At 40.7% G+C, this 26,752-nt stretch overlaps 2 protein-coding genes across 7 annotated transcripts in view; both read left to right on the plus strand.

Annotated features, from left to right (window-relative positions):
• RBMS3 (RNA binding motif single stranded interacting protein 3) overlaps positions 1–26,752 on the plus strand; it is a 713,047-nt gene that overhangs the window by 18,054 nt on the left and 668,241 nt on the right. The gene's annotated exons all lie outside the window — the stretch shown is intronic.
• LOC146441191 (uncharacterized) lies at positions 1,017–25,954 on the plus strand. The gene is made up of 3 exons (XM_085051170.1): positions 1,017–1,452; positions 23,173–23,210; positions 25,511–25,954. The coding sequence occupies exons 1-3, from the start codon at positions 1,273–1,275 to the stop codon at positions 25,596–25,598; spliced, it is 306 nt and encodes a 101-aa protein (XP_084907296.1). The 5' UTR covers positions 1,017–1,272; the 3' UTR covers positions 25,599–25,954.

The following is a 26,752-nucleotide window of genomic DNA, read 5'->3' on the forward strand; positions in this document are numbered from 1 at the left end:
TCACTTTTTGCTGTTTATGATAGAATGAGGTCACAAGTTAGGTCTGAGGCCATTTAATCATTCACTTTGTCTCTATCACTTACCCTCATATCCCGCCATCCTTAGTCATGCCTACAGTATCAGTAGACTAATTGTACTATGGTGGAAAGACCTGACATGCAAATCTGCCTTTTCTCATTATTGTGGTCTGCTTTGTGCGCCAGGTCTTCTGACTGTCTCTCAAACTAGGTGCTCCACAGAGTCATAAGCTGGTGACAATTACCCAGTTATACTCAAAGTCTGAGAAGTACCTTCTATTTTCTCCTTTTTTTTTTGTTTTGTTTAATTTGGTGTTTTGTTTGTTTTGTTATTATTCTATTTTTCTTCATTAATGTGAGAACCAGGCATTGGACAAGACAGAGTTGACATTAACTTTTTTTGACATTAACTACTACTTTCTTCTCCTCCTCTCCATTTCTTCTAGTCCCTCTTTGTGGATCTCTGAGGACATAGCTTCATCAGATTCAGCAAACTGGAAGAGAGTTGATGGGTCAGTGGGGGAGGCGACCTGGTTAAAAGAATTTTTCAAAAATATTTCATTAGAAGAATTTCAGATTTGATCTTATTTCAGTAACTCAGAGACAGGTTCTCACAGTCAGATCTGGATTCATGGCAAGCTGAATGAGCCTGTTACATGAAGATACTCCTTGCTGGAAAGTCTGATACCCTTGCTCTTTGGCACTTGGTGTGGAGCCAAGACTTTGAGAACTGTGTAAGTCCTAGAAGTAAAATGGTGCTTGCCTTTTAGGTCCTCAGGAAAAAGCCTAGAGATTTCAAAAGGTTAGATAGCTCTGGAGGGGCAACAGAACCAAAGGTGTGGAAGCTCTGGTTTCACTGTCAGTGGCAGAGTGGCTGCCAGGAGGGTGCTCAGCCCTCCTGGAGCCCTGGCCCTGGGAGGTGTGACAGCTGCTTGGAGAAAATGGCACGTTCCTCAGGCTCGTGGCTACTGCTGACATCAATACCAGTTTCCCTCAGGCTCAGAGAAGTGCTGGGGATCACCTCCCTCCCAAAGCAGAAGCCTGCAGACTGTCCCAGCCATATGGTAGTGGCAGCTTTAAAAAACTTTATTCCATTTGCTAAAATACTGCTGCAATCTAAAGGAAGATGAAAGCAAATAGAAAGTAATTCCTGGTTAACATGAACTGCTGTCTTCTGGCTGGCTCCAAAGGGGAGCCTGAGAACAGCTTGCCAGTTGCTCTGGGGAGTAACTTCTCCCATTAAAAGCATACAGCAATGCATTTCTCTTCCCAGCTGGCGTTCAGTGCAGCTCATGTTTATGGCACTTCCTGGTGGAAGCAGAGCTCTCCAGAGGACTCCTGGCTAATAACACAGTCTAATGGAAGGGCCCCTGTGCTGAGTATTGCTGAGGATGGAAGCATGAGCTTTACAGCTTGCACTGGAAAGTCAGACCCTGTAAGTAAAAGCTGTAATGATTCATTTCTTTTGTGGATGGAGTGTAGAGAGGCATGTGTAACATACAGTTACAGCTAGGACGATAGTAAAACCAATATAAAACAAAACCGTGCCAGTAAAAGGAACACTAAAAAAATGTCAGTGAAGAAATAAAGCAAAGGTGATACATGGCTCATTCTACAACCAGGAAGTGTTTGCCAGTCTTTCTCATGGGAATATCTAGTTGTAATTCTGAGATAAATAACATTAATACCAAAATAGAGTTTTGTGCCTGTATACAAATACAGGGTTTCAGAGGGTGGTAGTTTTAGAAAAACCCTTTTCTGATGCTTACCTATGGCTCTTTTTGAAATACTGTTTGCATGCTAAAATATACTTCAAGTATGAGTCTGTGTCTTGTATTTAGATCTAATGTTACAATGACTGTAATATAGCCCATTTAGAATAATATGCAATCGAACTCCATTAATATTGTGTTGGAGCCTAAAATTTCTGCTGTCGTGAGGTTATTTTTATGTAAATAGAGAAGTTTGGATTGTAAAGTAAACAATTTCCATTCTGTATTCAGCAACTGAACTATATTTCTTTTTGACACTTTTGCAAAACGTGTTACACAGGATTAGTAAAAAAATCACTCACTGGAGCTTTTATATTTAATTTCACATGGCTGTGCTAACTGAAAGAGGCATTACTATGTTAGAAATACAATATTTTCTTTGTTTGGAGAGAGGGATGTTACCTATGATTTGCTTACTTGTAGTTATTGGTTCTTACTGGGAATATGAACATTTTGGAGCTGAAATTAATGAAGTTGAGCTACATTAAGCAGAAAAAATATAAAAAATGTATGTTCCTATGAAAATCCTGTTGTAGGTCATAGTATAGCTATGTGTCATTCTTTAGCTACTGAAATATAAAGTAGGTAATTGGAAAATGCCTAGATTTTCTGACCCTCTAGGATACTAATAATCATACTTCTGGTACAAGCACTACATTTAATGGTCTTACCAATTCATCCTGCTGCTGGTGTGATACTGGTACCATCAAATTTGAGGCCATACCAAATGTGGTTAGGTGCTGTCACAGTAAATTTAGCCCTCATCCATTAGGGAAACAGTCCAGGTGAAAGGTCACTTCCAGCATCAAAGAGGCCATTTAATGCTTTTATTTCCTCTAATTGGGAATGATAATCAATGAGAATCATTTATAAAACTTGTCCAGAGTAGTGATTCTCTACTTAAAATGACATCATCTGCCTAAGGCACTGTAATTGCAATCAGGTTGATGCCATATGATCATAATGGGATTCAGAACTTAATGATGTGTATGGTTAACCTGTTTGCAGTACTTGGCAAACAGACCTAAGCAGGTTTCTTCTCTGATAGGAGCTTCATTGCATTTGACCTTTTGTCATCCAAGGATTAGAGTAAAGTATTCCCTTCTCTGGAATTAGGTGCTTGAGTGAAACATTTCATGGGCCTGCTTAAATATTCATCTGTGCTACAATAGCAATTAATGTCTGTGTAAGTAAACCTTCTATTTTAAAGGTCATTAATTTTCTTTACACGATGCAGCTCAGAGATCCTACTACTAAAATAATTGGGATCTAGAGGTACTGATTTATGGGAGAGGATTAAAAATACTAAAAATGTAAAAATTACCTAAGTGATGACTAGGAAAGGTTGCGATATGTCTTCCTCTTGGTGGTTCTGTTTGTATTGTACACTAGGGTGAAGGCTTTTGGTTTTCAAGAAAGTCTAGATGTTCTAGTCATCCTTTCTGGTCTTAAAGTTCATACATCCTACTTGCCTACTTCTTTAAAATTTGGGGAGAAATGGTTTTTCTTTTCATGAAGAATATTTTACCCTACAGAGAAACCAGTGGGGGCCAGTTGTGCTGTATGGCTTGAGGGTGTAAGGAACTTTTGGGTGTTGGGCAGCTCCAGTATCTAAGCTGTGCCACCACACTGGTTTTTCCAGGTCAGAGTGGAATCTGTCGCAGGCAGTGCTTGTTCCACGCAGAGGCTGCTTTGCAGTGGTGTCACATCACTGTGTTAAGAGATCACTTTTTGCTCTGATGAAAGATATTCTTAGTCCTGGCTCTCCTTTACATCAGTTCCAGCTCACCTATGTGGGAGTTACTTTGGTTTTACAGCTGTAATAGGGGCAGGCTGTGTTTCATTAACTTTATGAAGATTATGCTGAGGTAAAAAAGGGTTTGTGTGGCAGAAGCTTTTCTCACTGATGAGGTTGATTCAACAGTAATTCCTCATATGGATCTGTTTTGGATTTGGCTGCTTCAGTTGGCAGCACAATTAGTTCTGTAGCATCTGGAAAATGGCCGTGCATCATACATTACCATTATAAGAATACTTATTGCAGTATATTATTTATCTGTAGCCGTGCCCACCCTTTTCTGGGGCTTTCCAAAAGGTAAGAGTATATTTACTCTGAAGTAATCACAACCTAAATAATCACTAACTTACCAAAATTTAGAAATTAATCATTATTGCCAGCTAGATCCATAGAGAATATTTGATGGCATGGCTCAGAGTACATCAATTAAGAATTGCTGATGACAATCCAGCACAGTAAGTAACAAATTAATGGAAGGGCAAGCAGCGGAGCTTCTTGCAATATTTCAGTGTTATAAAGCCCCATTTCTAAATTAGGAGAGTGCACATTTCCAGACTTTCAACTTGTTACTGATCCAAAACTGAATGTTGCCCGTTAAATACTATGGGACAGTGTCATCCTTGTGAGGAAACCACGTGATGAACTGTGCAGGAGAAAGCAATGTTTTCTTTGGCAATTAAAAAGCAGGTATCTGTTTGAGCCTGCGTGGAAGCTGAAGTGCGAGGAAAGCAGAGGGAAACTGGTTAAAAGCAAAGGAGAATAAAGGGAGCTGCACCTCAGTGCAAATGGGGTGAGGACCTCAGTGCCTTCTGTGCCACAGTGGTTAATAATTTTGCATCATATTTTCCTAAAAATTGATCAGCATTCTGAAGTGTGATAAATAAGTTCACAAAGAAAATGGAGCTGAAGAATTCTGTTAAACAATATTCTGTAGTGTACAGACTCCCTCTTTTTTTTAGCAAAGAGGAGTTTAAAGCATCATGTGAAGCACATCTCCTGTTGGATTTGGTTTAGTTTTCTCTTAGATAGTTCTGTGAATGAGTGTGAGTTCTCTTCCCCTTAAGACTTCTGTAGACTGGCAGAAACCACCTGGTTAGATATTTTTATGCCTGTTTTAATTGATAATCAAGACTGAATCCTATGGAGAAAATCTGACTTTATCTGTTAGTAAACTCTATTTCCCCATTAAACTCTGAAGTCTAGAGTACAGAGAGAAACACATTCCTGACCTGTAATAAAATTGACAACCTTTACCTTCTGCTAGTATGTGTAAGTACATCCTCTTTAATCATGGTCTAATTGAGGCTTTGGTATTAGAAGGGAAGAGGAGACTGTTAGAGCCTGAAGGGACAGTTTATCTTAAAATGCCAAGAAAAATTCCAGGGCTTCCTAGCACGCAGAGTAAAATGAGTTATGTTCACCTGTCAGGAAGGGAGATTCTGCAGTTATGGTAGACTTTGCACTTCAAGTCCTGAAACAGGATCCCAGTGATGAGTTTGGCTCAAAATACCTTGATTATTAGAACTGAAGGGTTAGGAAAAAAACCCAAACCTAAATACTGTAAAAGTAGGAATTTAATCATGAGAGTCAGCAGGAATGTGCCTAAGGCTTCCCTCCCCCACCCCCCCACCCCCCCCATAGCTGCGTAATTCTTAAGGGTGTGTGTAGTGCAAAAATTACTGCTCTCTCCTATATGTCTTGTGTTCTTGTAATCTTCCCTGCCTGCTCCAGGTCTAACTGATGATACCAGTAGTGCTTTCTACTGGATGAAAATACCACTCTCCAAATCTTGTTCTTAATATGTTGGGCAGTAATTAAATTCAGCATGAAAATTAGGGAAAAGGCAAGTTTCTCTTCTGGAGTGGACATGCCCCAGGAGCTGTATATTGTGAGGCATCAGGAATTTGAACACACCAGTGGCTGGTCACAGCTGTCTATTGCTGTCATGCTAATAAAGCAGAAGCCTTTAGTCTGCAGACTCCCAGGTTTTTTTGATAGCTTTTGCAGGCAGCTATTGCCTTCTCTCTACCTCTAAAGGTAACTAAACTACGTAAAAGGCCTCAAAGTGCTAAGAGAGCCTGCCTCTAAGCTGGAAGAGTTGTAGTAGCTTGAAAGAGGGGGAAGGATAGGTGGTGTTTGGCTGGGTTGTTGAATAAACTTGACCCAGGGAATTGCCAAGTAATTAAAAGAAGGATCTGTGATCTAGTCCACGGTCAGTGCAGTTGTCCTGGAAATGCATCTGTTCACCGAAGTGTGCATGAGGAAGTCCTTGCAACTGTAAGCAAAATCCAAATGATTCCCTGTGTTATTTTGTTTGAGACAAGGGGTTCCTTATACCTGCATGTGAGCTACGTGGCAGGTTTCCCTCTCCCTGGCTGGGAGCTGCAATAAGCAATCACACAGCTTCTGGTTGTTCTGCTGCAATCACCAAGGTTTAGATTGCAGCTAAGCATTATCCTCACAAGGCTTAATGTTGAAAGACAGGTATTTCCAACCGCTGCAGCATAAGCACCAACATTCCTGTTTGAAATGGATTAGGTTTGTACGTGTAAGAATTTTATTTATGGCTGTTGTCTGAAGTGTTGCACCTTCTGCTCTGTCTTCACAAACATGGCATTTGTGTTTGTTTCAGGGCTGAGGGATATATTTGTAATGATGAGAATAGCTTTAGTTAGCTTTGGTTGTATGGAAGTTTTTGAAAAGCACAGCTAAGGCTTGAATTTACAGTGTAGTAGCCCTGTGCCAAAGGGGTGATTCTGCCCCCAGAGTGACTCTGTAGTTCAGGTAAAAAAATCCAGGTGAGAATTAATGTAGAATATCTATAACTTGGTCCTTTCCCAACTAGACAAACCCTAGAAAAATTTACTCTTAGCCATCAGGCAGAGACTCCTTTCCTTGGATTCCTCCTTATATTACAAACTCTTTGTAAATATTTCCTTTGGCTTTAAATGCAACATTTCATAGTCTTAGTTTTTTGGTTTTTTTATATAATGTAAACAGACACCTTCTTGTAGCTTAAATGGAACCAGTCATAATGCTGGCTTGTTGCTTGCTTTGTATAGGGAATTTGGTATGAGACTTTTTCCTCATTGTGGTTTCTTTGTTTCTTTAGTAATGGAATTGATTTTATTTTATTTTAAAGTCAGTGAGCATGGAGCAGAATATGTTCTCTTGAAACCCTGCTGGACTTGATGAGCAGTTTTTCTAGTTAATCCTCAAAGCTCTAGTGCCACTTTTCCCCCTGCCTTCATGATTTCAGTCCCAGTTTGGCCCACTGCATAACAAAAACAAGCTTGAAGGATGTTGTAAATTATATTGGCATGTGTGCTCCCTTGAGAGATAATGTGCTGCTTCATCCAAGTCCCAGGGTACCTTGACACCCATCTGCCAGGGAACTCCTCATCTGCCTAATGTGGGATTAGATGCTGTATGAAGCACTTGCTTTTTTCCCCTTTTAAATACATTTTCTGAATACTAAATATCCCTTTCTACACCCACATAGCTTACCTCTTTCATGTTGTTTTATAATAAGTATCTGTCATTAGCATAATAACTGCTCAAAGTGACATCTTACATTGTATTGTCAAAGATCCATGTATTAATATTTCCATAGTTCTGATGCTATGATACACTGTAGTACTGTAATTTTACCAGAGATTATTATTTTTATGTCAAAGATCTGCCTATTCCATTTACATACCATACAGTGACACCAAAGCTACTGATAGTGGGCTGTTGTGAAGGTTCTGTAAAGCAATGTGTCAAAAAAAGTATGTAAAAGCATAGCAAACCTCAGAGTGCTTTGATTGCTTCTTGAATTGCTTGAAAAAGGAGAATGAGGAAATTCATTCATGCAACATTCCCCTGTTGCGTATGGATTTGTTTATTTTAGAATTGTTTAGGCCTGTCTTATATCCTTTCTTCTAAGCAATGTGCGTTGGCAAAGGCCGGCACTCCGCTCTTAACTCTATTTTATTACTTATCAAAAAGCCTTTGTGCAAAGATTAACTGTGTTTGCTCTCTGTTTGCTATTATTGCCCCCCCACTGTTCAGTAAGTACCCCAAGCAGTTTTTGATAAGATGACAGAAAGGTTGTCTGGTTTCATTGTTGCTCCTCTCAGAATTTCTTGTATCCTCTGGCGAAATGTTATCTTGTACTTTGTTACAGTAATAGTCCTCAGTGATTCAAAACAGGTATTCTTTTGTCTCCTGCCCTGACAATGCACGTATGGGAGAGCGTTTGTTCTCTTTCACCAGCCCCGCTGCTGCTAACAAAAGCCACGCTGGATCAGAAGAGCAGCTGTCTTTACACCCAGTATCAATAGATCGCCCTCCTCCTCCTGCATGATGATAAGCGGAGTGGGGCTGGCAAATGAGCAAAATCATTTTGACTCTTTCCTTGCTCTGTAGGCTACAGGCTTGCTTTTCCCTCTGCTGCAAGGCATGTTTCAGTGAGTGGTTAGAGAAGATAACAGTAGTACTCAAGCAGCTGTGTGCTGTTGTCAGGTGTCCTTCTGGAGGTGCCCCAGTTCTCCGGCAGAGTCTATAAAATAATTCTAAAAATATTCACTTGAGGTGATGATTTCCTTTGACAATAGTGTACTTATAAGGTGGGTGCTAAATTAATACTCTCTGTTTACACATAAAGTTTTGAATCTAAGGAAAGTTTTTCATCAAGCTACTCCTTTTTTACCACTGACAGCTTCTTGAAAATGATCTGAATGTGTTTCAATGTATAATGAATGCTGAATCAGTGGATAATGCTGTTTTAGTCCTCTGCCTCTTTTGAGGCACCAGGAAAGGGGGTTTAGGAGAAGAGTTTTCTTCTGTCTGGTGTTTTTTTTTTGTTTGTTTGTTTTCTAGGAAACTTGGAAGAAACCATTTTACAGATATCATTCGTGGGTAACATGATTTCATCCCAAAGTAACCCTACTTCATCTTGAGGTTTTCTAACGCAACCCAAAGGTTTGAAGTTCCAGATAGGAAGGGGAGAGAAGAAAGAAGGAAACAATGCTCATTGAAACCCCACCAGTGGATATCCCAGATACCTGGTTTGGGTTATGTTTGGCATTCACTCAGATCTTCACTTTATATAAAACCATCTCTCACCCTGCTTTGGGAATGCTCACTAAAGAGCTATAGGTTCTCCTGGGATGCTCTGTTATCATGATGTTCTTGTCATGAAAATGATAATGCTAATCATCATAGAGCCAGAAAGATAGTGAGAGTGACTAGGAAGGTTTCTCATTTTGGCTTCCATGATTGTTCTGTATAAAGTCATGCAAGCCCAGATAGAAATGCTGAAGAAAAATCTGCTTCAGAATAGCTTTCAACCTAATGATTGTGTCTGTCTCCTCAGAAATGAAAGCCCTGGGTTAATGTTACTTCCCTAACTAAGAGCTTAAAATGAGGACTCTGTTGTAAGTACTAGCACCCCATAAACATGTGATTGCCACTGTAGGAATGGCTTGTGAAGAGTGTATTTCAAGGTCTTTTAATATTTGAGTGGGTGTTGGTTGTTTCACTGAGCTATAGTTATTTGCCAACCACTACTTGAATTTCTCATGAGCAATATTAAGATCACAGTGAATACAAAAGGCATGCAGTAAAACTGATGTCCCCATTCTCTAAGCAGACTTTGACCCAGCCCTGGTTGCAGTCTTTGCTAAAAGAGAAAAAAAATTGAAATGGTATTTTGGTGCACTGCAGCACCTACGCAAGAGTTTGTCTTTCCATCCTCTGATCCACTAGGGATGGAAGGTTCTTAGTTTGAGGACTACATGATTCAAATAAATTAAACCCTAAATAAAGGATTCAATATATTCTGTAGTTACTGGAATGTATTTAGAGCTTGTTCAGTTAAATTATTTACAGCTTTAGATATTTGGGCATGATTTCCATCTGTATGGTGTTATTCATTTCAAAGGGTCAATGAAAAGTACAATATTTTCTGTACTTATTTCCTTTCGGCTGATGAGACTCCCTGTGATATTTAGCTGTGCAACAACACACTACAGGATAGGAAGAGACTGTGTTCCTGAAGATCTGGCAGGACCTCCCAGACAGGCAGTTTCTCTAATATGCCTATTGGTCCTTTCACTTCTCTGATGAGAACATAATGTGCATTTATGATGAAAATTATAACTTCTGTACATCTGCAGTAACTCTAGCAAACTGCCCTGTTGAGAGCACCTTGTTCCACAGAATTAAAATGTAAATGAGATCATTTATTTCTAATAGAATAGGTGTTGTGCACCATAATTCTCACAATACCTGGCTGAACTCTTTCTTACACAGACACAGCTCTTGATTGCTTTCTGCAGAAAGCTTGCTGGAACCTCATGGAGGAGGACCATGTGTGGAAGTATTCTTGTCCTGCCTTACCTGTTGGTGAATACTGACTCACCAATTAATTTCAAAGACAAACAATCAAACAAACACCTTCATATTTTGTTTCTGTGTTCAATAATAAATTCAAAGGGATAGGCTGGACCAGTGGTAGGTAGACTAGGACTGTGGTGCAGATGCTGGTTGTATTTATTAAGATGACACTGCGGTGTCAATTTATGTTTTGTCTTTAACATTCTAAAGTGGTTGGAAACAGTAGTTTACTGTGTTTTGTTGATGTAAATCTGAGTGGCTTCAGGGAAAACTGCTTCCCTCTTTCTCATCTGTTTAGGTAACCAATTTATTGTTTGGGATTCTGGACTTGGAATTGATTTTGTTTATGTGCTTTAAGCGCCTGTGAGGCAGTGACAAACATTGCTGATGTCTCAGTAAATCTGCAGATCTGATTATCTGAAGTAATTGCATTATGTGACCTCTCACTTTCCAAATCTTCAGTGTTGTTACCTGTTTTAAGAGTCTCTAAAAGCAGCTCTGAAAGGGGGCTGAATTGCCCCCAAAGTGAAGCTCTGTAAGAATTTGAGGAAGGGGAAAAATTCTGGTTTTCTTTTCCCTTAAATGTTTCTATGTCCATCTTCATGATAGTAGCTAAAATGAGAACGAGGTAAAAAGGCTCTGCAAACTCTTTCCAACTAGCTTTGTGAAACACTGTATTTGGTGTGCTGCTTAAGACTGTACCAGAACAAGCTAAAAAGCGGTGGAGATCAGCTAGTCCCAGGTTTACTGAAAAATACAGTTTAATGAGAATTTTTGCTTTAATAATAAATAAGGCTCTTCTCCTTGAGTCACAGACTAATCAAGTGGCGTTTCCACTAGTGCTGCTCCTTTGGGCTTATGCTGAGTAGGAGCTTCAGTTAATGTGAAAGGGTGCGCTGCATCCTCAGATACTCAACTGCTGTGAAGTACAGAAGTGGGATGTCTGGCTTTTGGCAGTGTTAATCACCTGTGTGTTTCAAGGCCAATTGTGCATGGATTAATGAAGCAAGAGCCAGGGCAGAACTGGATAATGAAAATACTTAGATATTGTAGATTTATTTGTTAATTCATGCATTTATTGACTATTACAGGATTTGATCACGCATATAGGTAGCTAGAATCAGAACCTAAACTTGCTGGGAGACTGCATTTGGGGGTACAGGGGAGAGGAATGGAACTAAGTTTTCTTCTTGAGATTGTTGCTTAGAAAAAATCAGTAATGTTGAAAGCTACCTCTAGTGAGTTGCTGCTGTCTCCCCTGCTCCTGCCCCCTTGGAAGGATCAGAATTGTCACAGCCAGTTGTTCCCAGCTGGCTGTTGGGTATGACTCTGGAACAACACTGTTAGAGAGCTTTTTGCTAATATTTAATACACTGTTTTTTCAATAGCTTATTATAGCTAATATGTAATATTTTATTAAAGCCAATTTTATTTTAAGAAAAAAACGCTAGGACAGAGAGGCTGTAAAACCAGATCTTTTAAACTGTTCTTCCAGAATTTTTCCTATCTCATTAGCTCCTAATGATTCTTATGCAAAACATGAAGGGAAAATAACCCCAACTAAGTTAATTTGCTGCCTTATCCATTGTAGTTTAGATACATGGCAGGTGGTTTTTTGTTTGTGGTATGTTTTGTATTCCCCCCCCCCCCCCAGTATTTTACTCACAATCTGCTCAGACTGATTGTGTCCCTGTCCTGCTAGAATTTGGGCTGAAGGAAGCCTGGGCAGGATGACAGCAACAGTTTTGCAAATGCTTGCTCACACCTGAACATGCTCTTTGCTGGGAGGGGTAGGTTGAAAACTGGGAGGACTAAGATAAAATGGGAGAGCAATGGCTTCTGTCTAGTCAGTTCCCATGCCCTTCCCTGTGAAGCTGTGGGGATGGCCCAACCCAGTCTAATGTTGTTTGCTTGGGCACGTGGCTGTAATGGTTTCCTCAGATGCTGGCTCATGGCAGTAGACAGCCCTTTTCCAGACAGAATCCCAGTCCCTTTTTCTTTCTGTCTCCTCCTATATACTCATCACATCTTCCATATGTGCCCCACCTTGCAGGTGTTTTCAATTTTGCACAATCCTTTTACTTGACCTGCTCTATATTCTGAACCTTTTTCTTCCTCTGGTAAATACTAGTTATATTGAATTTGGAGTAAACCCCTTGTCTCAACACTGTCTGTATCTCAGCCTGAAATCCTGAGCTTGCTCATTTTAAAACAGAGCTTCTAACATGGCTTGCCTAAGGTGAAGATGATTTTCTAGCTTGGTGTTTGCATTTCTTCCCCTTTTTTCTTTTTTGGATAGGTTTTTTTGTTTGTTTATTTGTTTTCTCAGTTCCTTGAGGTGTTGGTGATCTTGAATAACTTGTAGCTGCATAAAACATGCCACATTATGGTCTGGATCATTTGTGGCAATAAACTTCAGCTGCTGGCCAATAGATGTGAAAGGGGTGGAAATCTTTGGAGTGGCTGTGGCACCCAGCAGGCCCAACCCAAACACAAATTCCTGTAATCTCAACAGACAACAGCACAGAACCGTTTCCAGTAGTCCTTTGCCGGAGCAGTGCTGCGTGTTTTAGAGGCAGGGCTATCTGCAGCCCTACAAACTGTCACAGCACTGGGCACTGCTGAGTGTCCTGACATCATGTAAGCGATGCCTCCAGCCTCTGAGCCCTGAGTGAGCCAGAAGGTTGTCAGCCTTGCTGGTGGCTGCTTGGTGTGTCCTTAAAGAGAAAGGAAGAGGAATTGGAAAGGCCTGGGACTGGAGGAGGTAATTCTGGCATGAGGGTCACAACTGGCACTTTAGACAAGGAGCCTGATCTTTGTTGACCTCGACTTTTGTAAGGATCTGTGCGAGCTGAGTGAGCCTATTTTATGCCTTTACTGCTGTAAAATAGCAGGATAAAAGGCATACACTAGAAATTCTCTGTCTTTCCACTGGCAACATTTTTCTGTCTGTTTTACAGAGGTACATGACTGCAAAGCAATGGAAAAATTGACTTTACTACACATCATTATAAATGTTTTGTGTCTCTGCCCAGGTCATAGAAAGGGGGAGAAGGAGAGGACTTTAAATTTGGACCGTTTTGTCCCTCAGAAAGTCTAAAAGATCAAGGATTTTTACTGTATATTTAGCCCAAGAAAACTTCTCACACTCTTGTTGGTTATTTTAAAAACCTTTCTGAGTTTCAGTACCAATCAGTAGAGAGCTTACAGCTATTTTTTAATAGTTATTTTATTGTAATCTGCTCCTCTGTGGAAACTGAATGCCACGCTTTAAGATGATTTCTGTCTGAACTTCTGCCTAGCATAAACATGGGTTCAGTTGTTAAACTAGCATTCAGTATACTGAAGAATTCAGTTTGTGTTCCTTTGCATATCTCTTGATTAATACTTACACAAAATTTTCATATTTTGTTACTTGCTCTGTGGAGATGTCAGGCAGTTAGTTTGAAGAAGACAGTAATAACTGGATTAATGTGTTAAAGACGTGATGTCTTGGTGGTTTCTGTGTAGTGATTTGGTAGCATTGACTGTTATACTAGAGACTGTCTTTTTGCTGGTTCTGAACTTTAATATCAAAGGTGCAAATCAGCAAGTATTATCTTCTAGTCCTGTCTTCAGTGGAGTTTTGCATGCTGAAGGTGCTCTTCTCAGATGTTTCTGGGATTGAGCTGGGATTGCTGGGCCCTCCTGAGAAGTAGGCTGTTCGTCCTTCCTTATTTAACAAAAGAAATGGTGGAAGAAAAAGTGTGTATTATGATGATTTCAGGAAAGAATATGTAATATTTCAAATAATCTCACTGCTGTTTATATTCCTCAACCCTAGGAATGAACTAGCAGTGGGAGGCAGGCACTTCTTGGATCTCCTTCTGCAGAGGGTTAGGTGCTGTCTGGCTGAACCCTTCTGCCCTGGCTTTCCAGTAGTGCTCCTGGACATCAGTTTCATGCTCTGTGTGCATCAGAAACAATCCAAGGAAAACAGTTTGTCCTTCTGGCAGAAAGCATTCTCAAGAGGCTCTTCATGGCATAGGCCCTCGCACTTATGTTTTGACAGTAGCTCTTCTCACACTGTCATGTTCTCAAGTCTTTCTCACTTGAAGACTCTTATGTAAGGAGTATGGAACTGAAATAAATGCTGGGGGCCAAACAGGTCCCGGCTTGATCAGTCACAGAAACACATTGTCTTGCTTGTCTGAGAATGGCCTTTTTTGCTTCCCTAGCTAAATAAATGATGCATCTTCCTCCAGCAGGGATACGAGGTTGAGTATGTCCACACCTTTTGTATGCATACTGTCTGGCAGTGCTAGCTGGCAGCAAGAAAAGGCCCTTGGCATATCATCTTCAATGGTGAAGTGTCCTGGATACAGAGGAGCAGAAGGAGGAATTATTTTGCAAAGGTACAAGCTATTCTGACCCTCTTGGGCCTGGGTGACTTCCCACCACACTTTCCTTGGGGATATGGTGAAATGCCATAGTCTAGCCCACATGCTTTTTCTTGGGAATCTGAACCTCCAGGCGTGAATAACTTACTGGAATTAATCTTTGACTGTTGTCATCCAGTATTCAAATATTAATGTGGCTGATCAGAGTGAGGCAGTGCAACCATGGTGGTCTTGCAAAATAGTGCATCGCATAAGTGACATTTCCTAATATGAGTCAATGTTTGCTCTTCTGTAAAAGGCATTCTAACATTTTTCTTCAGCTGCCAGGCTAAATGGTTTGTGCTGGCCCAACCCCTGCACAAAAATCAGCACGTAAGGGCTGAACAGCAAATATCAAGAAGCAGCATTTGGAGGGGGAAGGAGTAGTAATGGAAACGTGAGAAGATCCCCTGGAGGTGATGAAACTTCTGAGATGCTGTATGTTTAGCAAAAACTGTCCTTTTCTTTGTCAGCCATGCAACCAGTGTAGTACTGGGAAGGAAATGGCACCAGGATCTGAATGAAGTGATCCCTCCAGGAAACAGATGACCTGGTAGTTCTCAGAGTGGCAGGTGAGACAGGCCATATGCCAGATTTATTGTGTGCTTTGAACTGGAGACTTTTGTGTAAGTTCATGAGCCATGGCAGTGATCAAGATTTTTTTTTCAGCCTTTTTACTGAAAGGCAAGTGTCACCATGAGCTAAATAATCTCGGATCTGTGTTTTTTTTTGGTTGAAGTAGAGAAGGTTTGCGGTGTAGGACGTTATGTCTTCTCTCCCAGATCACCTCCTGGGCTGCATAGGGAGTCGGGGCAAATACTCTTCTCTCATGGGGCTCTGTTTTTCCCATCTGTAGTGATGCTTACAGATTTTATTTAGCAAAGTTTCTCTGAGTAACTGACAGAAAGTGGCATGCAAAACTTGAAATCACTGTGTTTTAAATAAATTCATGAAAAAATTCCAGAAAAATACTGTCTGTGCTTGTTCATGAGAAGGAATGCTGTCCTAAGTCAGTGAGGCTGCTCAGATCAGCTTTCACCTTAGTGCAAAAGTGATCATCTTGTATTATATTAGAACACTCTTTGAGGGGAAGGAGGCAGTACTGTTCAATACGGCCATAACTATTTCTCAAGCATGGAAAATATTGCTTTTCTCATCTCCTCCAGAGTATAAGATCTTTATGCAATGACAAGGTGCACATTTCAAAACACAGTTTCCTAACTCTCACTGAACTTCAAGAGATAGAGATGTGTAGATTGAGTGCAGTACAAGGCACCACAGGAATGGATTCAGCTATAGGTAACAGAATCAAGTCTTTTAAAATAAACCTACATCAACAGACCAGGGAATATGAGAGACACAGGGGAAGAAGTTGCTCCCTGCCAACTCACTTTTTGTAAAACCCAAGTTAACGATAGGGTGTGAAATGTGCACCTCTGTGAGTTGTTGGATAGACCATGTTGTTGGATCTTCCTGTTTACCACATCAAGCAGGGCCACTAGTGGAATAATTGGTGGCCACCAAGCATCTTTCCCACCGGCTGGCATGAAGCAGAACCAAATTTCTTTATGATTCACTTCACAGATATTTGACAGAAATCTATTTTTGGCTCAGCCACAAAAATTATCCTGATCATGGATCTTCTGATCTGTCTCTGCTTGGACGTTGGTATTTTCTGCCATGTTGGTTTGTTCCCACTGAACCTCAGGCATGAACTAATTTCCAAAGGTACTTCGTTGGACATAGTCTCAGCATTTCTTCTTCATCCAAGACCATCAGAGCAGAGACTCACACCCACATTGCCACACCTCCTTGCCGTGGATTTTTTTGCCAGCTTTCAATGCCAGACTTGTGAATGGTCTCAGTTTCCATTTCAGATCCCATTTCTCATCTATTCTAATTTCAGCCTGTCCAGGCCAGGGGTTTAGGGAGAGAGATTTCCCTACCTACATTCTTTGTCTCCCACTATTTCTCCCTGAATGTTGCAAGCCTGACACTTTTGTGTCTACTATGTTTGATTCTGAAAACTTTCTCTTCCATGTTTAATGGAGCAAATGGCGTGTTGGCAGGGGAAACCCTGATAGGGGAAGAGGGTATCCATGCTTTTATATAGAATAGCATTCAAAACACTGGAGTTGCAGTTTCAAGGGAAGTCCTGCTTAGCCCCAGCTTGGAGAAAACCCGCTGGCTTGGGAGCCTTGAGGGAATGGCTGAAATTGCCTAAGCAGCTTATTGGCTAAAGCAGTTAAAATTGAATTTATCTTTATTGACTGTGTTTTAACTGGTGCTTTTCTTTTCCATTCAGTTTGTGGACCTACGCCTTGTCCAAATTCAGGTAGGTTTTTGTTTAGACACATCTGACACAAACAGTAAATTCTTGATATGTCATACTTGTTGTCAGGCCCAAAGCAGGGACATAGTGGCGAGTCTTTATTGGAAAAGAGCTTTCCCCCTCCACACCTTTCCCTGTAAACTCTTTCTGAGAACTGCCCACAATATTATGTCTGGAAACATTTTCCTCCCCCCCAAATCAGGCTGTAGCACATATTTAATGCATTTCCCCTTCAAGGGGGTCAAATTTTTGTAGATTTATTGGTGATTGAAAATGAAATCTTACATGGGGAAGTATCAAGTAACCTTGGTAACAAGCAGGGCTGTGCCCCACCAGCACTCCAAGCTGACACCCCCCACCTCCCTCCTGTGCCTTTTCTTGCTGCTTTATTTAGCTCAAGGTTTCTTATGATTGAACCGGTTCCTGTTCTCAGCTGAAGTCAGTGACAAACTTCTTGCTGGCTTTGGGGCTGGAGTGTTCATTGCTTGATAAAATGGGAACACACTCTAGGGATCAGTCTGAGGGTCACAGAGCCCAGCTGGCTGAGGCCACCGCAGGATATTGTGCTGCTGAAAAATACAGAACAGAGTCGGGTGTGCTGTTCTGTTTTGTTTTAACTTCATAAACATCAGTCCATTTTAAATAGTCTGCTTTCTTTGCCTTTTTTTTTTTTTAACTTTGAAAAGAGCTATTGCTGGAGGTGTTGTAAGCAGGAAGAAGATAAGTTGTTTGATGCTGCACATGACACAGAGCTTGGGGTAATGAAGGAATGGGTATGTTTCAGGTCAGCATGAGTTCAGGCAGTGAGGTCTAAATAGCTGCTGGAATGGCACAATTTATCATTGTGTGAGAGAGAAGATTTTGGTTGCTAGACCCACTTATCTATGATCTATGTGCCTTTTGAAATCACAGGGCTTTATTTACCATAACAGAAGTTTAGATATGAACTTAAATGTATTTTTTAACATAGTGAGAATTTGGTAGCATCCAGATATTATGATAACATTATTTTAAAGCGTGGAGGTGTGGAAACAGTGTAAACCAAGGTAAAGTATCTGAGACTAAAGTGATGCTTTAATATGTAAATATTTTCTGTGGCAATTTCCTTGTGGTGTTGAAGTGGGATAGAACCGTATGGCATTCTTTCCATGAGACAAGACTTTTTTAAGCTAATATGAGTTACCCTGCATTTGCCACAAGCCAGAGAAAAACATACATGTAACTGGTTGATGTGAATCAACAGATGTGCAGGAGCTATTTGTAAGTCTAAGCCCTTACTAAAGTCACATGCCATGCCACTGGCTACTGGCCATGGGCTAAAATGTAGGGTTTTGATGAACACAGTCAAAGATAATAATTCATTGAATGTACAAAATTGCGGTGAATTGGGGAACTTCAAGATGCAGGCTAGGTGAGCCTTTTGGCATGTTTAACTACTGATGCAATTCTACATCTGCAAAGGAAAAGGGGGGAAAATGTAGCTACAGAGCTAGACTCTAGGCTTCTTTCTTGGAAATGGTTTGTGCCATGTGAAATCATCATAAGGTAAAATTGAAGCACTTTCAATATCACATTTATTAGCAGAGGAATGAAAGATAGAGGTGGTGGGGGCTGTTACTGATTAACATAGCAGAATAAAGGAGGATTTAAACATACAGAATAGTTAACAGAAGAAAATATACTTGTATAATCAGTGATGAAAGAGGTGTGGTGCAGGGCAGAAGGGAGGAGTTGGAGTTGCATGGCTGCAAGAGATAGCTGATTGTGAAGACAAGCAGGAGGAGAATGCCACTGGCATTCCTGAGTGGTTCTTGGGCTTGGTCTTGTTTTTAAAATGTGCTTTCAAAATAAGATTTTAGCAATGCCACAGGATTATCTTATTGCTGTCATTTGTATGCACTGTTCAGCTGCAGCTTTCCATATGTGCTGGAACTGTGAGCTGGGACTGGGGCTGGCACATGGGAGATTCCTGCAGCATTCAATAGGAGAGGAGACTAGAGAATTGAGTGACTACTATGGCTGAGAAGAGGGAAAATGTATCAGTACCTTTGGGAAGTGTTCCAGGTGGGAGAAAAAACTTCTCCCTGTGTATCAGTATCTGCCTGGCTTGAAGAGGGGAGAGGGTATGCTGATATATAATTGTGGGTGTTTCTTTGAGAAATTTCTGGAAAGCCATAGTTACTTAGAAAAAAAGACATGAGTAATGTGGGAGGAGCCTTGCAACACAAAAAAAATTTCCAGATGTCCATAATTTTGATTACTGAGTGCCTGTCCTGAAATCCTACTAGGAGCAATATTTTGTATTGGATAAGGAAGTGTGTCGAAGTTTTTTTGGGGGAGAAAATATATTCTTACACTACTGTAAAGGTAAATCAGTAAAAATACACGACATAGCAGAATTTCTAAGTTAAATCAATAACTCTACACACTAAAGTAGTGCTTTGTAAGCTAAAACTGCTCCACACATCATACTAATCCATTGAGAGTGTTGAGAGTTTAGGAGATTGGTTATACCGTCTGCAATATCAGTAAAATACAGTATTAGGTTACATATGCCTACTAGGGCAGGCGTCAGTAAATAAGTATGTGATATTAAAAATGTGATACTTCTAAGTCATTCTTTGATAGCAGAATGTGTGTATCGGCATGTTGCATTTACCTTTCTGTGTATGTGAGCCGAGTGAAAATCAGCCTTTTGGTAGAGTTTACAGGCTGCTTTCAGCATTAGCTGGTGTGTGGATGAACCTGGAGATTAGTGCAGTAGGTAGGAACAGGAGTTGGAGGGCTGACATTAGTTTCCAGAGGTCTCTGGGGTGACTTACCTGCAGCTAGAGAGGCAGAATTTGCCATTAATTTTTAAATGGTGAATGAGCTGGGCTGAATCCACTCCCTGCTCCCTGCTGCACTGGGTCTTATGGGAGCAACATGTGCTGCAGTAGGTGCATCCTGGCAGGGGCTGACTGCTCTGTTCTCACAGCATTTATGTCCTTGAAAAGGGTAGACTGGGGTTTCCACTGGTTACCTTGGGGAAATCTAGAGGGTCTGTGTAATGAATAAGTGCATCCTTTAATTGCAATGTTGGCCAGTCTCTGGAGCAGTCTCTGAAGAGAAAGTACCAGCTGCTTCTATGCTTTAAGGTTGCAATGAACAGAGCTCTGGAGAAGGCAGAATCGGAGTAATACCAGTATCTATTTTCTTCAAGTTTTTTTTTTGTTGTTTTTTTGGGTTTTTTTGACTCCTCATTGCTTAGGAGCAATTATTTACTGCTCCTGGTGCAGGAAAGGGCCATGCAGGGCCTGAGCAGACACCTTTCCATCCACAGCACTGATCTGTGGATCTTTCCATCCACAGCACCAGCCATATCAGAGCTGGTATGTGCCATGGGACTGTATTTACTATGGTGGAGGTCCTGTTCCTAAAGAAGCTGCATATTGTAGCACAGCATTCACCCGGAGTGCAGTCCTAGCAATCCTTGTGCTTAGCTGAGGTGGGATTGCTGTCTGAAAGTTGCAGTTCTGTTGGTTTTGTACTTCATCATACCCGTCATGCTTGGCTTGCTGATTCAGGGCAGTCAGCTTTATCCAAATCATTGGAATTAAAATTCTCATACTGTGTTTTTGTTCTTAAAGTGTATGCACGCAGTAAGAATTACCTCCTTTATTAATCTCAATGGTACTCACCAGCTCAAGTCCCTGAAGGGTTATTGGCATTATATTTGAGCCAATTATTTTTATTTAGAAAATTATACTTATTTGTCTACTGTAATATTAAGTTGCCAGGGTTGATGTTTTTCTCCTCCTCTAGCCTACATTTGCTGAGCTAGAACTGGGAACATATGCATCACATTCCTTTTTACTTGGTGGGCCTCAGAGTCTAAATTGGGACTTCTGAACTGCTCTTGAACACTGGGAAACCATATGTGGCATTGCGTTGTTTGAATGACATTCAAAAGCAGAGGGTTTATGTGAACATGGAACATGCACCATTGTTCAACCTATACGTGTGTACAAGAAGGCTGAGAATGGGAGAGAAGAGCTACAGCTTTTCTAAAATACAAAAAAACAGGAAAAAAGGTCTTTCCAGGTGGACTATACAATAAAAAAATCTCCAGCACTGGTGTTTCCTACTACATACCTTGGCTTACTGGTCCTGGAAGGAGCGGGGCACTTGCAGCCCATGACTGGGTCTGGAATTGGCCCTTCTGTTAGCAGTTCAGTGTGATTCAAGAAAGCACAGTGAGAAAAGCTCTCTTCAAAGGCGAGTGACACATTCCCCACAGATGGGGTTACTCCTGTGGCTGGGGAGGAGTTGTTCCAGGGTGTAGATAATGTATACTGTCATTTCAAGAAGCAGCTAAAAACTTGGCGTGTGAAGGATAGGGGTTACTTTAAAGAAGGGTTGGACAGTAGATTTTGGACAGAAGATTTCTGAGCTTCAGGATGTCTGTGCTTCTATTATAATCACATGAACAAATTTTCTAAGTTTTGTTTGCTTGCTTTTGTTATTTATAACTCTTCAAAAACTTTCAATGAAATCAAGCTGTCATGGGGTAAGGGGCAAAGTCCTTAAGTGGATTAATAATAATTTCAGTTTAGGAAATAAAGGTGAGGGGAAAACTGGCCAACTTTTAGATAAGGAATGGAAAGACCAGTGAGGTCATGCTAATGAGTCTGGTGCTGTTCAGCATAGTCCTGAAAGAGGTGGAGAATGAGGCAAAAAAGCCTCCTGATGACACCAGATCAGACAGGATAGCCAAAGTAAGGATGTATTTTGGGACTGCATAACAGCCTCACTATAGAGAGTGACCAAAGGACAACCTAGCAGTTGAAATTCAATGTTGATGAATATAGAACAGTGCAGAGGAAGATATACAATTCTAAATTGAAATACATAGTGATGGAATCTAAAGTATCATTTGGAAAGAAACCTGGGTTTATAATAATTGTATAAAAATGTCTGCTGAATGTACAGTAGGAATGAGAAAAAGAAAAAAATAGAACTGAATACTGGGACTGATTGGTAAAGAAATTGTGAACAAAAGAAAGGTCTTTATGCTACAGCGTAAATGCATGGCACACTTGAATATTGTATCCTTGCTCCCTCATTTTAGAAAGGATGCAGAAGAAGGGGAGTGATACAGGAAATACTGATAAAAATGTGGAGTGACTCCCATATGGAAAACAACACTTGGGCATCTATCTGAGCAGGAAGAAACAAAGGTCTGTGAACTCTCAAGTGGCTTGGAGAAAGTAAATAGAAAATGCCTATTCACTCTCCCATGCCATGGGAGCCAAGCAGCCTCAAGAGAATGTTTAGGTGACAGTTTTAAAGCTAGCAAAAAAGACTTCCTGTAGCTGTGAAATTGCCCTGGGATATTGTAGATGCCAGGATTTCCCATGCTGACAGGAGTGTTTGGACATACCCCTTGAAGAAAATTCTCCCAGAGGCTATTGTACTCAAAAATGCAGTTCTCGTTCAGGGAGTCACCTCACCAGAGATTGCAGGGTGCTGGGGAGGCCCAGAAGTTGGGAGGCTGGGACTGGGGAAGGGGCTGAGGCTGTTTACACTTGCCTGAGAGGAAAAAGTGAAAGTTGTGAGTGTGATAGGATGCTGGACTTGCTCAGTGTCTGAGCTGATCCCATCTGGCTCTTTCCATGTAATTACACCCACCCTGTGCCAGGGTATTGTTTAAATACGTGACAAACAAGCTCCTGCCCTTAAAAATCAATCTGAGCTTTTGTGGAAGGATTTCAGTGAGTGTCCAGAAGAGAAAGGCAGAAGGATTTTAAAAAAGAGAAGCCTGAGATGGACAAAACCAGGTACTGGGTGAAGTCCTAATTTGCAAAGATATTTTAATAATTTTGAAGGGTCTTTTTGTCTTAATAGCTGTGTACATAGTACATTAGTGTGTCACCCGCATGTGAATAACAGTGATGTTGATGTCTGGCAATAATCTCCAAATTGTGAACATCTTTCTATCCAGGCACAGCTTTTCAGAGAGACTGAAATGCAGCTGACCTGAATAAAACCTGTGTACTGCAACACCTGATTTTCTTTTCTTTGAGGGTATTGTAATGTGTGCAGTGTATGTGCTAAATACGTTGCTTTCTAGTTGGCTCTCCATGTAATGTTGGATTGCAACAGACTGCTCTCTGTCACACCTGATGACTAAACCTGTCTCACCCACGCCATGGGAAAGTACTGGTGCATTGAGCCTTCTTAGAATCAAGTTTTAGGTTGTCCTCAGATTTCAAATCTCCTGTGCACTTTTTTTAATATGGCCTCTAACTCAAGAGATACAAGCACAAATGGATTCCAGGCAACAATTAATCAGATAAGTATTTATTTATTTAACTCAACCTATAGAATTTTGCTGGCAATATTTTTTTTTCTTTGGAGTTAGACTTTCATTGAGCAAAAGACTGTCTTTTAAACACTGTTCTCTCTTTTTCAGGCGTCTACATTGAAGCATTCTGGATTTCATTGGGCATGGTAAGAAACTCCCACTTAATTACAGAAAAAAGAATCAGTTAAAAGCTGGCTGCTTTGTTTACCTCCTGATATGTTCAAAATGGAAATATGGCTGAGGAACCTAGATGCATTTGATTTATGTTGTGCATTTTAAAATAGGATGGAGACACAACTGAAGCAAACATACCTTTCAACTGTGTGGTACAGCGTTTACCAACACAATACCGAGAAGTGGGTCAGAGTTGGCTGTAAGCTGGGGCTGAGGGTCCATCAGAAATTGCAGAATGTCTGTCTGCATGATGGAGGGATACTTTTTTAAACAATCAAAAATAAACTCCTTTTAAACTATCCTAAGTGAGCATGCAGTTGCATACTTGGTGCTGTAAATATTGTCTAGGAGATCCACAGTAACCAGAGTATGGGCAGGAAGGAAAGCCAAGACAGGTGACTGGGGAGGATGCACTGTGCTGCGAGGGGAAAAGCTTGTAATATAAATGTGGCTGAAATAGGAAGTAGTTCAACCCAACTGAGATGAAGACTTTAGTCTTGCTGGCATAGCTGTGCCAGGGAGGGATTTATTATAGTTTTGTTGTCATTGCTATGCTAGCAAAAGCCCTAGCATGTATGAAGTTAGACTGGGAGGAAAAAAAAAAAAGGGATTTTTTTCTTGGACAACTTAATTTGCTCATGGAAATGCTGTAAAACTATACCTGCAGAAGGCTTTTTTGTAAGTGTAAATTGTCTATGCTTGTATAACGATACCAATACACCATTACAAGAGTCTACAAGGACTTGTTGGAAAGAAATAATCTGTACTAAGATAAAGACAACAAATAATCCTTAGTATAAATTGATTAATCCATACAACTGGGCATGCTGGACAAAAGGGAAGTCCAATGATACCACAAGTTTATTGGGATAGTTTTTTGGTTGGGTTTGGGGTTTTTTTAGCCATTCCTCTCAACATGGGGTTATTTTTTTCCTGAAGTTCAAGCTAAGGAAAATTCAAGACAGCACTATGCAGATGTTTTTACCTCCTTGGGCATTTATTGTCTCTGAGGGACTCGGCAGTACTGGTGTGGCTGGAGCCAGCGAGTCCCAGAAAGCCTCGCTTGTGGACCGTGAGAAGTACAGCTTTCTTGGGCAGCACTGAGGGAGTCTCTCTTTGAAGACTCCCTCCCACATATGTATACTGGGCTTGAAGCCAAGCCTCTCTTCTGTAAAGAAACCTTGCTAAAATTTCTCATTTCATGCCCCTTTATGGAGAGAGAGGGAGTGTGAGGGGGAGAGAGAAGGAGGTACGTGCCAAGCGTATTGAGAGAGCATAGCAGAGTAAACTCTTCATTTTGTGTGTTTGGGGACAGCGGGGCAGCAAGGAAGGAGAAGGCTTTATATTAATTAGTACCATATTTGCCATCCCTTCCTCCCACCTCAAAAGTGATAAATTGTTATCCTTCTCCTCTCTAAACCACATCTATGTTCTTTTAGACAACTGTTTTTGTTTGAGTCCTTTGAACTAGCAGAGACACTTGAAGTAAATGCACTTATAAATGTGCCTCCTGCCAGCCTCTGTCTAGTCTGCATATGGACACTTAAAACAGTTGAAGAGTATGTCTTACGTATCTTAGAAAAATGCTAAGTTCACAGTGGTGGCACCTGAAATGGCTTTATTCTTGCCTCCCTCTTGGAGCACAGTGGAATTGCTAGTGTATTATTTGATAAACAATCACCAATTAGTTGTTCCAATCCTCACTAATTCAGCAACTGCTCTCCAGGGCCTCCAGGCAGCTTGTATGCCAGTTCATGTGCTCGCCCCAGGTAGCTCTGAACTGAAGGAGTTTCCTTAATTGCTTTTGCTGTTATGTCTGTTTTAAAGGTTTTACTGCTCCTGTTGATGAGCTGGGTGGTGTATTACAAATGCGTGTTTGCTGTCTTACCTTTCCCCAGTGTGCTGTTAGCAACACAAGTAACATAAACCATAATGCTGTGTGGTGGGCAGAAACACCCACTTTGTGCACCAAATGCAGAGTGGTCTTGCTGACTGGGGGCTGATAGGTGTGATGCTGCTTCACTTCCTCCTTGCTTTATAGGTTTGGGTACTGCTGGGTGTCTCCATGGACAGCTTTGCTGCCCCTGCTGTACACCTAGATCACATGTAAAACAGGTATCAGTCATCTGCTGATCACAGAATGGTGCAGGATCAGAAGATGAATTTGTCACCCTTGATATGAAAGATTCTTGCAAATTCTATTGACCAACAAGCTGTGGATGGGAGAAGTGTGCCTCTGCTAACACTTGTTCCTTATTACTTTGTCTTACAGGTGCCTGTTACTGATTACAAAATCTGCTGCTGAAGCAACTTCTAGAGCTGGTGGAAGACCTATGGTTGTGGATCCTTTGCACTTATAAATGTTATTGTGTGTGTCTGTTTGACCATGGTAGGATATTTAATGTATCATAGAAACAAATTTTGTATCTGCAGTCTGTGGCTCTCTCACCATAGATACTTATTTTTAAACATTTTTTCTCTTATTTAAGCCTTTAAAAAAAGAAGAAACAAAACCCCTAAACCTTGAAAAATTGTAACTCTCTGTGAAAAAGTATACACTATTGTCATCTGGGGAAAAGGAGAATTTTACTCTGTCCACTGTTGTTGTAAGTGAAATGTGGTGTACAGCATGCTAAGTAACTGCTCAGTCAATGTCAGTGTGAATTAAGAAATCCTCCGTAGAGGAAAGAAATAAATATTTTTATTTTCGATAAAAGCTTCCCTGTAAAATTCTTCTAAGGATTTTCTTCATGAGACAACACAAAACAAGCATTTGGGTGCACTTCTCAGCCTGGTGGCAGGCTTCTTGGCCAAGTACTCTGAAGATATTGTAAGCCTCCAAAAAGATGAAGCCCACGTTGTTAAACAGGGATGTGTCTCATTTGTGATGAGCAGGAGACTTGAGTATTAGTTGTTTCTGTTTTAAATGACACTTACCCCTTTATCAGTACTTCCAAAGAAACTGCAGGCAACTGATGTGAAACTCTGCTCACAATATCTGGGCAGAAAGTTGGGCAAGGCTGTTCAGCCAAAGTTGTTCAACTAAAGACTTGTCTTTCCTTCCCTTTCCTTTCATGTGTGGTGACACCCTGCCTTTTGTCATTTTTTTTCACATTACACTGTCTATGCTTCAGCATTTTCATTCTGATTTGTATAATTTTTTTTAAGTTGTAATTTTTATACATACTTTTTTTTTTTTTAATTCTCCAAATGGGTTCTTTGGCCTCCACTTACATAATCCTCCAGACTTGTGTTAAAGATTGTAGAGAAAAGCTGATACCACAGCATAGTATTTGCAGTATGGTGCATCTGTAATGAGACTAAATAGCAAGGCATTATTCACAAGGAGGTGAGGTTATATTTGCTGCTGCTAAGCTCTTAGCTGTTCAGTTTTAACACTGGATGCCTGGGTTTCTTTTTCTGGAGTGCGTGTTTACTCTTGTATATTTTTATAGAGTGGAAGGGTGGTGAGGAGAATGAGGGTGTTATGTGCAGTAAAGTTATAAATAATGTT

The sequence above is a fragment of the Lichenostomus cassidix genome, chromosome 2 (assembly GCF_008360975.1).
Source record: "Lichenostomus cassidix isolate B80296 chromosome 2, HeHo_3.0, whole genome shotgun sequence".
Classification (NCBI taxonomy): Eukaryota; Metazoa; Chordata; class Aves; order Passeriformes; family Meliphagidae; genus Lichenostomus; species Lichenostomus cassidix.